Here is a 15,085-nt window from a genome sequence, read left to right on the forward strand (position 1 = left end):
GAGTATATTTATTTTGCATCTGAGTGTGTTTATTGAGAATTTGAGTAATATTTCAGTGTTGAGAAGCCAATATTAATCAACTATTTAAGTACCATTATTGACGGACTACATCTATTTAGTATATTTATTAAATTTTCAGCCCTGTTATATTTAATTATGTCTATGAACAAATGAATACTTAAGACAGCGAAATCAGATTGTTGCCCCACTTACTCCATTCAAACTGTAGTGATAACAGAACAGAAAACACCCTACACACACACACACACACACACACACACACACACAGACTCGTTCTTATTTTCTCAGGGGTGGAAAGGAAGTGCCGTTACATGAACACGCGCGCGGACACGGAGTTTCTGCACGAGCTCATCTTCTGTGTCATAAATTCATTTTGAGACTACCCAAGTTTGACTTCCTTCTGACATTCCTCTATAATTTCTTTCATTCATTTCAACTTTTCCAACCGAAGTGCTGGACAACCGATTTACGCACGAGGCAGAAACGGAGCGAGAAGCAACAGGCGGTTTCATCGGCAGTTCACACCAGCAACATTCGGATTATGACGATTGGATTAACGGAGACTGGAGACACTCTGGTTCTGTCTGCACATCTAGTGTGACCGGTAAAGTAGCAATTAATCAGTGGAAAGATGATAACTGATAGTAAAGAAAAAGCTGACAGCCACATAAACACATAACATAACATTTCGAAGTCTTCACTGAATGCTCGGAGCCTCTCCTGCTTTTTTGGAAGACGAAGAAACGTTGTGGCAGTCTGGCCAAGCATATTTCAAATGTGGCCCGAACTCATCCATTCACACTTGGAAATTAATGCACAAACGGGATTAATCAGTTTTCATAACTATTAGACTGCCTTTATGCATGTGACGATTTCCAAATGCGCCATCTAATGTGTTGATTTAAAATTCTCACGATTAATATTTAATTTCCCACTGATTTGATCTGCTCCAAAATCTTCATGTTCCTGAGATCTGGTGACCAAGATGATAATCACATACGTTTCACATTATAATAAGTATTTTTCATAGGCGATGCAGATTGGGGTACTATTGTCTTTTTTACTTGGTTTTTCTCCAAATCAACAGTCATCTCTCATATTTTTAATGGAATTGAAGGCGATAAGTTAAAAAAAAATATCCTTGGATGGTGCAAAAGTCACTCTTAAACTGCCAGAGGTATACAAAAATAGAATAAGTCACTATGAGTTCAAAAATAGTCTACATTTTAGATCTGTAGATCAGTTCGTTAACAGGGATCCATCATTTGTCCATACGTATCCTGTTATGGGGGGTTTGTGCATGTCATTTGTCCAACATATAGGGAGCGACAACAAACATTCACATTTACATCTGCGGAGTCTAAGAGTCCTCAAATATGCTTACTTGCACCCTTGTTGACCAGAACCTTTTTGCTTTGAGGCTACTGTAACCACTGCATCACCCTTATCAGGGATCTACAGGGTTAATAAATTACAGCCGTTCTGTAGCAGTGCGGCAGATGAAGCTCTTAAAACTGATGCCAATAATCCCTATATATTGTAAGTCCCAAATTCCATTGATGATTTACAAGCTGTCTGAGTGTATACAAGCAGTTTGGGGACAGATCCAGTTGTCACTGTTGTACACACTTATTTGGAAGTTCATTGCAGAAAATTAGATTTTGCATCACCATAGCATGGCCAGAAAGAAGCAATAGCAGGCTTACTAACAGCAAAGAAGCAAGCTATTTTGTCTTATTTTAATAAGCATTGTTGTGTTTATTGTCTGAAATTATGCTTCATATATTTTGAAATGACCTCAACTGTCCCCCACATAGTGTTATCCACTTATCTGTATGATCTAGGATTTCAAGTAAAGTTTTTGACATTTGAACTGATCTGGACCAAGAAGTAAGAAGAAGTATGTTCTCTTGAGTATAGTCACTCAATCACATATTTATTATTGATTGAGTTATCAATTGAATGTCTTTCTGGTTTCCTGCAGTTTGTCCATTGGAATGAGTCCCTTATTGGTCAGTCGTGATCAGGTCCTGCTCCTGGTTCTGGTCAAGGTCCTCTTTCTGGTTTGTCGAGCAGGAGGATACAGTCTCGATCAGGCCCACAGTTTGGAGTTCCGTGGCCCCCCCTCCTCCATGTTTGGATACTCGGTCCTGCTACATTATCACAAAGCTCGCCACTGGTATGTATCAATACATTCAATAGGTGCTTTCACACTGGCCACCGGGCCTCTTATTCGCCCATCTTTTTGTGACTCAGTCCGAGGTTTCAGACAGATTGCGGCAAATTGGGGGTCAGTTTTAGCCCGGCACTATTCCTCCTGAGGGTACACTTATTATGTATTATACTTATGTGAATCCGAGCTGGCGTGAGGTGGGCAGAGGTGTCGATGATGATGCAAACTTGTACACATAACGCTCGCCGGCTCTCCTGCTAAAAACACCCCTCAGATGTCAACATCAACCATGCTGGCAGCCAGAGCGGCAAACTGCTGTTTTCAAACTTAAAGACAGTCACAGAAATATAAAATATTAATAAATAAATATAATAATTAAATATGAATATAATAAATGTTCTTCTGACACATCGTCACTTTAGCAAGATGAGCAACTGACCCTAACTAACCCTAACTGCTGAGATCAGGGAGCTGCTACCCATCACAGGCGAGAGGACAGTGCATAACCACCTCACGGGACTGTGAAGGATGGCCTATTGGATGAAAAGGTTGCGGAGAAGCTTGGTCAACATGGCTATCACCGGATGACAGAATGTCACGAGCAAATTGAAAAACCTCCGAAAAAGTACCACCAGGTTTGTGCTCACAACAGCAGCAGTGGCAGAGGGAGGTTGGACTGGGAACACTACGAAGAGAAAAGAGGTTTTACAGTTGATCTAGACCCTATATGGCTGTACTTGCTTGATTATTGATCCCATTTTGGCAAGTGAGATATGTTATCGCACTGTTAACGGGCCAATAAAAAGAAATATTTATTTACTGTTCATTGATTGGAATATGTTCATCCTCTATCAATTCTATGTGCAACTGAGTATCTCATACCCCTTTCACACTGAAAAACGTGTGTCAACGCAGGTGTTTGTACCTGCGTTTGCTCAGCATTAGGGCGCATTCAAGCTTACAGCAGATGGGTCTGAGCTCCCGCTGTGAGGGCTGCGTTCCTGTGTTTTTCTCTCTCGTATGTCATCGCGCTGGCAACATCATCATTACATGTAAAAGTTCACCGTGTCTCAAAATGCTGCTGATGTTCCCAGAAATGTCCCTTACGGTTCCAGAAATCTGCTGCCAGATCTCCTCTTCACCGCGGATGATGAGCAGCTCGCGGACTTCACGATCTTGCCAGTGCGCTCCCATGATCGATAAAAAAGATGTGAAGATCGTGGTACAAGTTGTTTAGAAACACGGTCACGCTTGCACAGTTCACGTTAGGGTTGTTGATTGGTGGGAGTTCCCAAGCAGAGATTAATTCACCTAAGATCATACACATGTACATTTTTTGAGAAAAAAGGAGTGAAATAGTGTCTTAGGGACATCAACAGGAAGACCGATCATATGGCAGAGGCCAAAACTCTCTCAAAACGCTCTGGCAGCCCAGCCCAATTTTATTTATTTTTTAATTTTTTTCCACAATGACAGCCTGACAGGCGGCACAGTGACAAAATCAGAATGCGACAGGAAGGTCGCGTTAAACCTTAGACAACGCGGGTTGCCTTTTTCACACTACAGGCGAGCCGAGCAGAGCCACTAAACAACCGGGTCACTTGGCGAGTTGGTGGACGCGGGTTGAAATGCTGGGTCGACCCTTTCAGAGTGTCCAAACACCTGTGTTCATCCGCGTTTTTGGTGCAGTGTGAAAGGGGCTTCACAGTGGCAGGGAGATGGTTCCTGTAAATTAACATTGTCATTTCATAGCATTGATGAGCTGCAAGTATGAACGGGAAGAATAATCCATCCCAAAAGATGAATACCATAGATACTGTTGTGACTATAAAAAAAAGTCATATTCATTTCAAAACGTATGCATGTCCATGAAGTTGGCCATTAATGACTTTCAAAAATTGCTGAGCCACATAGATCAGTTCATTTAGATGATCTGAATTACCACACTGATGTTTTATTTGCTGCCATCTTCACAGCAGGACTGTGTCTGCATGCCAATTTGCACTCCCTTTTTCTTGACAGAACCTCTTTGATGCTTCTCACACCAACATCATTCAGACACTCAAGCCATAGAGTCCCAGCTGCCATCCAACTGACTCTGTCTCAGTCTCTCTCTCTCTCTCTGTGAGTGGAAGGAGCGAGTGTGCTCTCCAGGAAGCGTGGTTTTAAAACCTTGCCTGGTTTTCCTTGTTCGATGGAGGATTGTAGTTTGGCAGTGGGAGAGGTTGTGGGTCACAGCAGCATTAAATCAGCTGCCAGGATGAATGGAGCGGTGGTGCTTTTTCTTGACGCTAGTGACAAAGTCAACTAAGTGATTGAAGCAGGCATTGTGGTTAATGACATGTTTGTGTCGGCATCACCGCTCACCACACCGGCAAAACAAGTGATTTCCAACATCCCCCCATTTATTAGACATGAGTCACTGATAAGGGAACTGTTGAGACATGGAAAAATAGTTTCACTGATCAGAAAACTGCTGGCTGGCTGTAAGTTGCCACTGTTGAGGCTTGTTGTTTCACACAGATCACAGGTGTTTATGATCCTGAATAACAAAGACAAAGGACTGAATCTGGTGTTTAATCTGAGAGTTCATGACTTTAGGTATGTGATTTTTGGAACATCTGAAACTTTGATATGTTTTCGCTGTGGGGGTGAGGGTCACATAGCTCAAGCATGTCCTGACAAAACGAGAGAAAAAGCACAGAGTAAAACCAGGAAGAGTAGTGAAGAAAGACCAGAGCAGGAGAAAAGTCCAGGCAACAGTAACAAATCTGAAACATCCAAATAGGGTGAAACAGTTAAAAAGAAAATTGGTACTGTTGAAAAACAGGCAGAACAGACTGAAGCACCACACACTACAGATGTTGTTGCTGGAGGTGCAGTGGTGTGCAGTGATGATGATGGAGGAAGAGGTTCAAGGAATGAAGAGAAGCAGGAATGGCGCTAGGGCCAAATAAGGGGCAGCAACCAGGGGAAGAGATAAACAAATGGCGGAAAACCTGGATGAAATGGAGTTGAGCATGGATGAGGAGGCTCTTACATTAAAGAAAAAGAAGGCAGCTGATTGTGACTCTCAAGACAAGAAAGGAACAGTAACCAAGGGAAAAGTTAGGTAGCAGGAGGAACAAGTGTCAGTGTAAGAGTTCAACATGGAGGAGGAGGAGGATGACAGGGAAGAAGAAAGCCAGGTGTCCTTTGGTTCACAGGAAGAGAAGCTGTATGAGCCACGACAGAACAGGAAATTTCTACAACAGACAATAAACATGAGCAACATTAAAGTTGAGGATTTTTTGGAGGTAAAGAGCTGTTTCTACTTTTGATTAAATCCCAGATGAGAGAAAAGAACAAGGGGGTCTACACTAAACAAGAGGTCTATAGGTTGAACAAGTCGGCTCTGAAAATCAAAGAAGAACTACAGAGTGAAAGGTCTGAATCAAAAAAGGATTGATCATTTGCAGCTCTGGTTAATGATTTTGTTACGTTTTTTTCCCTCACATCAATCTTGAGTACTTTTAAAGTCTCTAAATTAAATTCCAATGGAACTTTTAAACTTTTAAAGGTAAAGTTTATTCATGTCATGCTTGTCCAGGAAACACACAGTGACAATATGAATGAGATTGAGTGGAAGGAGTGGGATGGTGAAGCTGTTCTGAGTCATTGGAGTAGGAACGGTGGAGGAGTCACAGTCTTTCCTTCTGAACATTTTCTTCTACAATCATATGTGGTGGAGGAAGTAGTGAAAGGTAGATTGTTGGTAGCAAGAGCTAAATAGGAATCTTACACTCTGATGTTTGTAAATGTATATGCTCCAAGTGTAGGGTCTGACAGCGTCCAGTTTTTAACTGTTCTCAGTGGGGTCTCAAGTCAATGTGGACCTGTGGAATTTTTTATTTCTGGGAGGTGATTTTAAATGTACAGAAAATGATAATTTCGACAGGAATCATTTTGAACCTTCTGCTTCTTCTGGGCATGCAGTCAAGCAGCTGACTGAAACCCATAGTTTGGTTGATGTATGGAGGGAGCTGCACAAAGAAGACAGACAGTATACAGAGCTGCATAGTAGAGAACACTTTGTTTCTATGGCAGGATTGGTTCAGTTTTGCTCTTTGAAGTGTCACTTTAGCATGTTCAGAGAATGCCTGATTATGCCTGTAGGTGTCTCAGGTCATTTCATGGTAATGTTGTGCGTTGAGGAGCGATATGGCCCCCCCCCAAATCAATAATTATGAATATAATTATTGATTATTAAATAAAATTACTAATTAATATTAAATATTAATTAATCGGGGCACCACCCTGATTAGTTCAGGGAAACTAAAATGTTGACCAAATTTGGAAAATTGTAAGTCTCAAACAGAGTTTACCCACTAAACAATCAATATTCAGTCATATCAACTAAATAGGGATAACTCTGATCTTGGAAGGGTGAGATCCGAGCGCTGGCTATCACTTAGACAGGTGACCAGAAAGGGGTGTTAGAGTCCTTTCTTCAGATGCATGAATTGTCAGATCTCTGAATTAATCTCTTCTCCTGGTTGTGTTGGCCCAACAGTAATATGTAATGTTTTTTGTTGCAAAGGTCAAGCATAAGTCTGCCTATTTACATTTTAACACTGCTCTGTTATTAGACGAACATTTTAAAGAAACTTTAAGGTTTTTCTGGGAGGTTTTTAAAACTAATAAATGTGAGTTTTTATCATGAAACAATAGTGGGATTGTGGAAAAGCATACTGTAGATACTGTAGACTTACTGTGTGCCCAGCAGGTCCATTGTTGACAATGTATCATCGATTCAGGATGTTTTGGAAGTCTCTGGTTCATTGGACTTTGATGCTGGTCTGCTTTCTTTGGATCAGGAAAAGGCATTTGACTGGGTTGCGCACCAATACCTGTGGAAAGTGTTGGAGTGGTTTGGCCTCAGCCCTGGACTTATTGCCAAGATCAAGGTGTTGTACGAAGTCATTGAGAGTGTGCTGACAAATAACGGTTTGTTATATAAGCCCTTTAAAGCATCTAGAGCAGGGGTGGGCAATCATGTACCATGGAGGGCCATGTGTATGCAGGTTTTCCTTCCAACCAAACACTTTAACAGGTGATTCCACTGAAAACCTGCATACACATGGTCCTCCATGGCACATGATTGCCCACCCCTGATCTAGAGGGATAAGACAAGGCTGTTCAGTGTCTGGGATGCTTTATATACTTTATATTGAACCCATGTTACACAATTTTCAATCCCAGATTGATGGTTTTGTTTACCTGATTGTAATACACTAGTTGTTTAATCTGCCTATGCAGATGATATTTTTGTCATTATAAAAGATCAAATAAAAAAGATGTAAACAAGGTTTGACAGATTTGGAAAAATATCCATCAACCATTGTCTTCCGCTTATTCCTGTTAAGGATCGCGGGGGGGGGGGTCGGAGCCTATCCCAGCTGCTACGGGCAAGAGGTGGGGTACATGTAGAGACAAACAACCATTCACACCTACAGTCAATTTAGAGTATCTTGTTAGCCCAGTTCCCAATTGCTTGTCTTTGGACGGTGGGAAGAAGCCAGAGTACCTGGAGAGGATCCACGCAGGCACAGGGAGAACATGCAAACTCCACACAGAAAGATCCCGTACCCGAGCCGGGACTTGAACCCCAAACCTTCTTCCTGTGAGGCAACAGCACTAACCACTGCACCACTGTGTTGACTGGACTAACAGGGCCTTTACGGTTTCAAAGCCAGCTGCCAAAGTGGACCTTTACATGTTAACAGGACAGGTTTTTTATAAGTGTTTTGAATAAAAAAGTGCTGAATGAGAGAAAGGATACTGTGTGGTGAGCAAAGTTTAATGTGGAAGATGATCGTAAGCCAGTATGGAGGGTGCTGTATAAAGCTCCACTGAACAAAAGGTCAGGTGAGAATCCTGAAGGGAGCACTGGCTTTAAATAAATTCATCTCAAAACTAAATCCTACTGTTTTCGTATGTCCTTTCTGTCAGTTGCCAGAGACTATCTTTCATTGTTTTGTGGAATGTGAAAGACTTCAGGTGTTGTTTGAAACCCTAAAAAAGTATTTTTTCATGTTGTAATGAAAATTGGGATGGAATTGTGTTTATTTTTGGTGCTGGTTACCAACTTCTAAATTTTGTAGTGGGGCAAGCAAAAATGTCAATCAATAAAAGCAAGAAATATTAAATTGAAAATGGTTTGGAGATGGATTTGCTGACTTTGTTCACTGTACTTGTGAAGTGGACTTCAAGTTTTTTTCATTGATGAATAACTTTGATGAGTTCATTGAAAGGTGGTGTTTCACTGAAGCAATTTGTTCAGTCATTGAAAGGAAATTGTTTTTTATTTCTATTTTTGCAGTGTAACGTAAACAGTACACATGTTTGAAGTGGAGCATTTCTGAGTGTTTTTTTCAGTGTCGTGAATGTGTGTCATGATTGAGTCTAACTTGTAAATAAAGGTTTCTAAAAATCAAATCAAATCCTACCATCTCTCCCCTCTGTCTCTCTCTGTCTCTGTCACTCTCTCTCTCTCAGGTTAGTGGTTGGAGCTCCAGTAGGAAACTCCTCTTCCCATTCATCAATTCGATCTCCTGGAGCAGTTTACCGCTGCAGCATCACAGCAGACCCCCGTGATTGTCAGCTAATGCCCGCTGGTGTGTTGCTTATTCTTTCATTCAGTTCAACATTACTGCACTTTGAAAACAACTATAAATATTTATAATGTTATTGTTTTAGGGACTTCCAAATTGCTTTTTTTGCCTCATAGATGGACCACTTATGAGTGTGATCGGCCAATCTAGAAAGATAATGGAATTACCCATTACAACTAGAAACCCATGAGCATCTGCAAACAGGTCCTTGTACCCCCTGCCTGTCGGGGTGTGTTGAGGATTGGTGGGCTGCACCGGCCGCAAAACCTGACAAAGTTTGGATTTTGGATAAAGTAGCAGGCAAAGGAGTACTGTTTGTGGTGCAAAAGTCACTTCCTGTATTGTTTTTGAAAATGTGTATGAGGCACTGTTGAAGTATCTAATAACGTGCAAGCATGACACCCATAAAATTTGTAATATATCAGCAGTCATGAATTGCATGAAAAGATTTATGATCATCGGACCATCTGCAGTGAAGTCATAAAATTTTCCGGGGTCATGGCAAGTCATTAACCTTTACTGCCACCCCACGGCCTCACCATGTAATGTAATGTCACTGTTTTTATTGGGGTTCTTCCCAAAAGTGTTAGAAGATGTCTGACCAGAGTTGAGCTGGATACGTTCAACAAGCTAAATACAGGACCTCTCCGTTTAAAATGCATCATGTCTTGTCACCACTAGGCATTTTGACTGAGAGTCAATATTGATCGCCAGAATTGAGAATGAGAGAATGAGAATTTTTAACCAGATTCAACAATGTGATGGGAAGTTATATAAGTTTTTGCACACCAATGTATGAAACCCATAAAATATGTAACTTTCACCATGTTTGTTTTTTGCGCAAAGTTTCATCAGCCTGTGGGCATGAGCAGACCCTCAAAATGGATTTTTTTTTTGGAAAGAAAGAAAACCATTTGTAGGGATTCCTTGCATTTCCATAGGGCCTCACACTGTCGAGTGCTCGGGCCCTAATAACTAATTACATGTGTTAATTTATGTGAATTTTTTTAATGTAATTATTAACAGACTGAAAAAAATGTATGAGGCCCATTCAGTAGAGCGTGTGTCCTGTCTGCAAACAACAATGTATGAAACACATGTTTCAGGGTATGTGATTGTGACTAGCAGCATTAATGCTGATCTACTTGTTTTTCATTTTTAATTAAAGCCACTGATTGATTGAACAGTCCTTTAAATTTTGATTTTCTTTAGTAATGTCTTTTTGCTTTTTGACATCCTGGTTGAATCAGAGCTTGGACCAGAATACACACAGATGTAAAATTATCTGTTTGGAATGAAAAAGAACATCTGTGACTTCTTCTTACATACAGTCTCTCAAGCAAGTTAGCATATTTGTGATCAGTGCACTTCAACTTGTCTTGTAAAAACCTGGGGGAGAGTACATTGAAAATATGAGACATATTTGCACTTTTGGTGTAAAGCTCCATTAAAATGGTTAGTAATGCCATGCAGCCTCCTACATTTCCATGTGGTTGTTGACTTTGTCTCCAAGGGAAAAGACCAGGGAAGTCTTGGTGATTATGTTGTTGTTTTTTGTTTCAGCGCATTAGAGCATTTTCTAACAGCGCTGACCAATCAAAAAAGAGCTTTTTTTATTGTTATATGTAGTTGGCACCATTAAGCTAATTCTTCCATTTACCTTTCAATCATGGAAATTGGAAAAAATGGAAAAAGTTTAAATTGACTGAATTAATTGAGTGTGTGTGTGTGTGTGTGTGTGTGTGTGTGTGTGTGTGTGTGTGTGTGTGTGGGTGTGTGCAGATGTGCTAACCTGTGGGAGGACATGTGAAGCAGAAAGTGATTACCAGTGGCTGGGAGTCAGTCTGTCAAGACAACCTGGAGACAGTGGTCACATCCTGGTAAGTTATCATACATTATTTGAATCCTGCCATTACAGCTACAATGGTGTCTAAAGAGCTCATATATTTACTGTGGTATTATACTGTAGATTGTATGGTATACTCAAGGGTAAAGAAAACCACAACTTTTAAAGCATTGAGGGACTAAACTCCCATTTGTATTATTTGATAAACCTGTAGATTGCTCTAATGGCTAGTTCCACCAGTTGAACATGAGCAATGCTGCCAAACATCAATATTATTATTTTACAATAGAATCCTAGCTTGCTGAATTGGTGGAAGATGTAGCTGAGAGTGACTTTTCTGTGGCCGTCACTCATAAATATATCAGAATTGATAGCTACACTATGTTACTGAGAGGGTCACGACAGACAGGAAACTATGAATTCATAACATGGTTGGACATGATCACATCTGGCTGCAGCTATCAGAAGACAAAATAGACAACTCATCCACTTGGATTTTTCCCCACTGAATCCAAAATTTAATCAGAATATGCATTAATATATGTGATATGTTTTTTCCCTTAAAGGTCAGTGTTTTTTTCTTTGGAAATATAATAATTTAAATAAAAATTTATAAATGAACTAAGAAAACTTTCACTGCTCTCATGCTCTATTATGTAATCCTGCTGACAGACAAAAAAACCAACAGACGGCAATGAAAACATAAAATTTTTGTTACATACGATAATAAAAATTTTTTCGTACATTGTTAAGATTTCTGCAATTTTTGGATCTACTTAATTCTGTACATGTGCGTTTGAGGCAGTGTGTAAAAGAAACTGCTGCTCTTTAAATAAAGATGGATAGGAATTTTGGAAAAAATCACAAATCCCCATTTACCATTTTAACATTCCAAGCCTCATCTTCAACCTTCATTCAAGCCAACTAATTAATCTGGTAACCTATATGCGTTTCTGATCACACTTGGACAACAGCAGGAAAAAGCAACACAATGTGCTTGTTGGATATTTTTCATTTCATATTCTTTAAAGGCTAAGCATATGTTTTTCTGTTTTCATTATGAAGTCCATTCTCAGTGTTTGTCCACTGGAGTCATCAAATTGTTGGCTCAAAAACACTCAAAAGTTCACAGAAATTTCCACCTTGAAGAGGAGGTTAAAGGGGCTCTAGTCGTGCAAAAAATGGTATCTAGCATGTACAGTAGGTTGCCATGTTGGAGTGATGTCATTGACTATATCTGTAAGGGGGTTGTTTTTTTTTCATCAGTGATAGTGAAGCATTTCTCATGAAATTTCAAACATCTATGTGACGTTACACATTAAAGTGCTGCAAGTTTGGACAACACTGTCATTCAGAACTATTTTCCCACAGTAGAGAGTGTGTAAAAAAGGCATTGTGAAAAGTGAATAGTAGAAAACAGTTTATATCTAACAAAAAAAAAAGGCATGATTTCTTTCAACAGCATAAAAGATTTCAATTTTTAGAGGAACTTTCCTTTCAATTCATGCCTGTCAGTCTGGGAAAAGTCCACATGGAAAATGAGTTTTTCGAGAGTGCTTAGAGGTAGGTTTGGTATTATTCTACATGACAGTTTTGTGGTGAAAAATACTTACTCTATACAGAAGTGCCTATTGTGTCTCACCTTGTGCGTGTATGTCACAAGGACATGAGTCATGGAATTCACATCTCTCTGCTACACACTTGTGATTATGTTATTATCAGTTATGACCATATGGCCATTTTTGTGTGCTCAGGCGTGTGCTCACCGCTGGAAGAACGTCTACTACTCAAGGAAAGACAGCCAGAACAACAAGCTCCCCAACGGAGTTTGTTTTCGCTATGGCAGCGATTTGAGTCACGCCCAACCCATCATACCATGCTACAGAGGTACAAACACATTGTTGGTGCTGGTTCTTTTTTCAAAAAGAAAATTTTTGTGTGCTCAATTTCATACAAGATTATTTGTCTGTCTGTCTTTGTTTAAATTATTGGTAAGGCAAGGAAAAACATTATATTAGTTTTTATGTGGTTGCTAAGGTACCAACATATGTGTCTGCTAGTTTGGACCCCGGTGACGTCGCTTTCAAACATGAAAGCATGAGACATTGAGCTCCATCATCACACCCTCCAAAAAAATCACGCTGTTTTGAGGGTGGAATGATGGTATCAATTGCAATGTACCATGCTGTAATCATCAGGACCTTTGATGACGATAGGTGGCAAGATGCCAATTTGAGAATGTGCTGATGAACATTTTTCAGGCTGTGTGACCGAAACAAGTCTTGTCTGTTCAGTAAACACAAACTTAAGGTGAACAATAGTCTGTGGAGAAATGGGTTGCAAGGGGAGCAAAGACTCTTTGAAATCCCATTTGATTTCCTACAGCATCCAGTCACATCTGCAGAAATCTGATTGGAATCATAGACAAACACGTGGATTTAATCCTGTAAATTAATGTTGCTCTACCTGTCTATTTTCTATCTGTCTCTTTCAGACCACCAGAGGAAGTTTGGGGAGGATTATGGGTCATGTCAGGCTGGTATTTCCAACTTTCTGACAGAGGTCAGTGAGCATCTTTAAAATTCAGCTTCACTGTTTCCACCAGATTGAATGTGATCAATTGCTGTTTCACAGGCGTCAAAGTCCTTACTTTTCTTCCAACCAGTTAATGGTTTTCGAAACTAGACTCCTTGAAGGCCATCTGTTCCTTTCTTATTCCTCCTCCAGATTTTTAAACGTAGAAATTCCTTCTCTGTTGTACAAAGAGTTAATACCATCAACTTGTGTCAAACAAAAGTCTCTACCCAAAGTGAATGTGACAGAACTTTACAGAGGAGAAATTTGGTACATGTACGCCAATATTGGCCTTTAATGAAAATGTTGATTTTATTAGTTCATGTTCTTCTCAGGATCTGATCATCATGGGTGCTCCAGGGACATCCTACTGGACTGGTTCAGTTCTGGTCTTAAACACATCCCGGAGAGCGATGTCAGTGTATCTGGATGACGACTCTGGAACCATTGGCTTTGGAAGCTACCTAGGTAACAGATATACCTGCTTCTTCCACAACATAATCTTACCTAATATCTACTCAAGCCACAGCTAATATTTTTCTCCACAATTAATACATCTCTATGGGATTCTATAAAGCAGACACGTCAGCATCAATAATAAAGTTGCCTATATCATGCAGCCCCAAGAACCTACCACACAGCCACTGTATAATTAGATGACTAAGTCAAAATTCTTGAAAAAAATAGATATTTGGTAGTGAAATGTAGTGAAATTTTTAGGACAACTCCTGATCAGGCCAGTTTGACTAAACCCTCCAACAATCTTCAGCTCCCAGATAATTATGCTCTGGCATGTCAGTTTTGATTGGCAGTGTTAGATTAGGGGCACAACAAACACAGTTTTTATCCGTGCGATAAGACCGATTAAAACACAGAGGGTGCATCCCACATGGTACCCAGTTGATTAAAAATGCGTACTGTGCGTCTGGTTGCACATTTTATGTCATACATAAACTGCTATCAAACATGTGCTATTACAGGTACATGTGTTGTTTAATACCCCCTTTATATACAGGGGGTATTAAAATGACCTGTTATGCAGCAGATTGAAACGTGTAATAAAACCTGACCACTCGTTGTGAGATGAGCACAGGAGAGAATAAGCAATTGTAGTTTGATAAAAGTCACATAATAGCAATATTCTGATTTAATTCTCTCAACATTTGCTTGGGGGAAAAAAGCTCTAATGATGGTGCAATAATGCACAGTCATTGCAGTGGTTGAAGCTAGGTCTCAGTTTGGACCAGTTTGAATTGCTTGTCCAAGTATGACATGAAACTTAAATGACTGTGTGTTGGGTTGAACCTGAAGCTTCTGTGATGAACCTTCTACTCCTACCATCAGCTGACAACATAGCACCCATAGTTTTTCTCCCATTGATCTTCATGAGCTTAGTACAATAATATCCTCCTCTAAACCGTCCACTTGTCTCATAGACCCTATCCCAACTAAGCTGCTTAAAGAGTCTTAACCCCTAGTTAGTGCCTCTCTCTTAGATATGGTTAGTTTGTCACAGTTATCCGGTTATGTCCCACAGTCCTTTAAAGTACCAATGATTAAAGCCCATCTCAAAAAAACAACTCTGGATCCAGAAGTTTTGGCCAACTACAGACCAAATAACAAATTTTTCTTTTATCTCCAAAATCCTGGAGAAAACAGTTGCCAAACAGCTTTGTGACTCTCCCTAACAGCAACTGTGCACTGAAACAGCACGAGTTGAAGTACCAATGACTTCCTACTGGCATCAGATGAGTGACTTGTCTCTGTGCTGGTCTTATTAGATCTTAGTGCAACTTTTGATTCCATTGACCATCACAT

At 40.0% G+C, this 15,085-nt stretch overlaps 1 protein-coding gene across 1 annotated transcript in view; it reads left to right on the forward strand.

The window, feature by feature from the left end:
• Window positions 1-321: 321 nt before the first annotated feature.
• The window catches only part of itga4 (integrin alpha 4), a 50,707-nt gene continuing 35,943 nt past the window's right edge, over window positions 322-15,085 (forward strand). The window contains exons 1-7 of the mRNA XM_086220819.1: window positions 322-625; window positions 2,006-2,200; window positions 8,732-8,850; window positions 10,630-10,727; window positions 12,448-12,580; window positions 13,188-13,255; window positions 13,603-13,735. Coding sequence (XP_086076945.1) covers window positions 2,019-2,200; window positions 8,732-8,850; window positions 10,630-10,727; window positions 12,448-12,580; window positions 13,188-13,255; window positions 13,603-13,735 — 733 coding nt within the window. The 5' untranslated portion in view covers window positions 322-625; window positions 2,006-2,018. The remainder of the gene's footprint in view (window positions 626-2,005; window positions 2,201-8,731; window positions 8,851-10,629; window positions 10,728-12,447; window positions 12,581-13,187; window positions 13,256-13,602; window positions 13,736-15,085) is intronic.

Source organism: Aulostomus chinensis, chromosome 12 (assembly GCF_037954235.1).
Source record: "Aulostomus chinensis isolate RoL2024-O1b breed Wild chromosome 12, RoL_Achi_v1.0, whole genome shotgun sequence".
In the NCBI taxonomy this organism is placed as follows: Eukaryota; Metazoa; Chordata; class Actinopteri; order Syngnathiformes; family Aulostomidae; genus Aulostomus; species Aulostomus chinensis.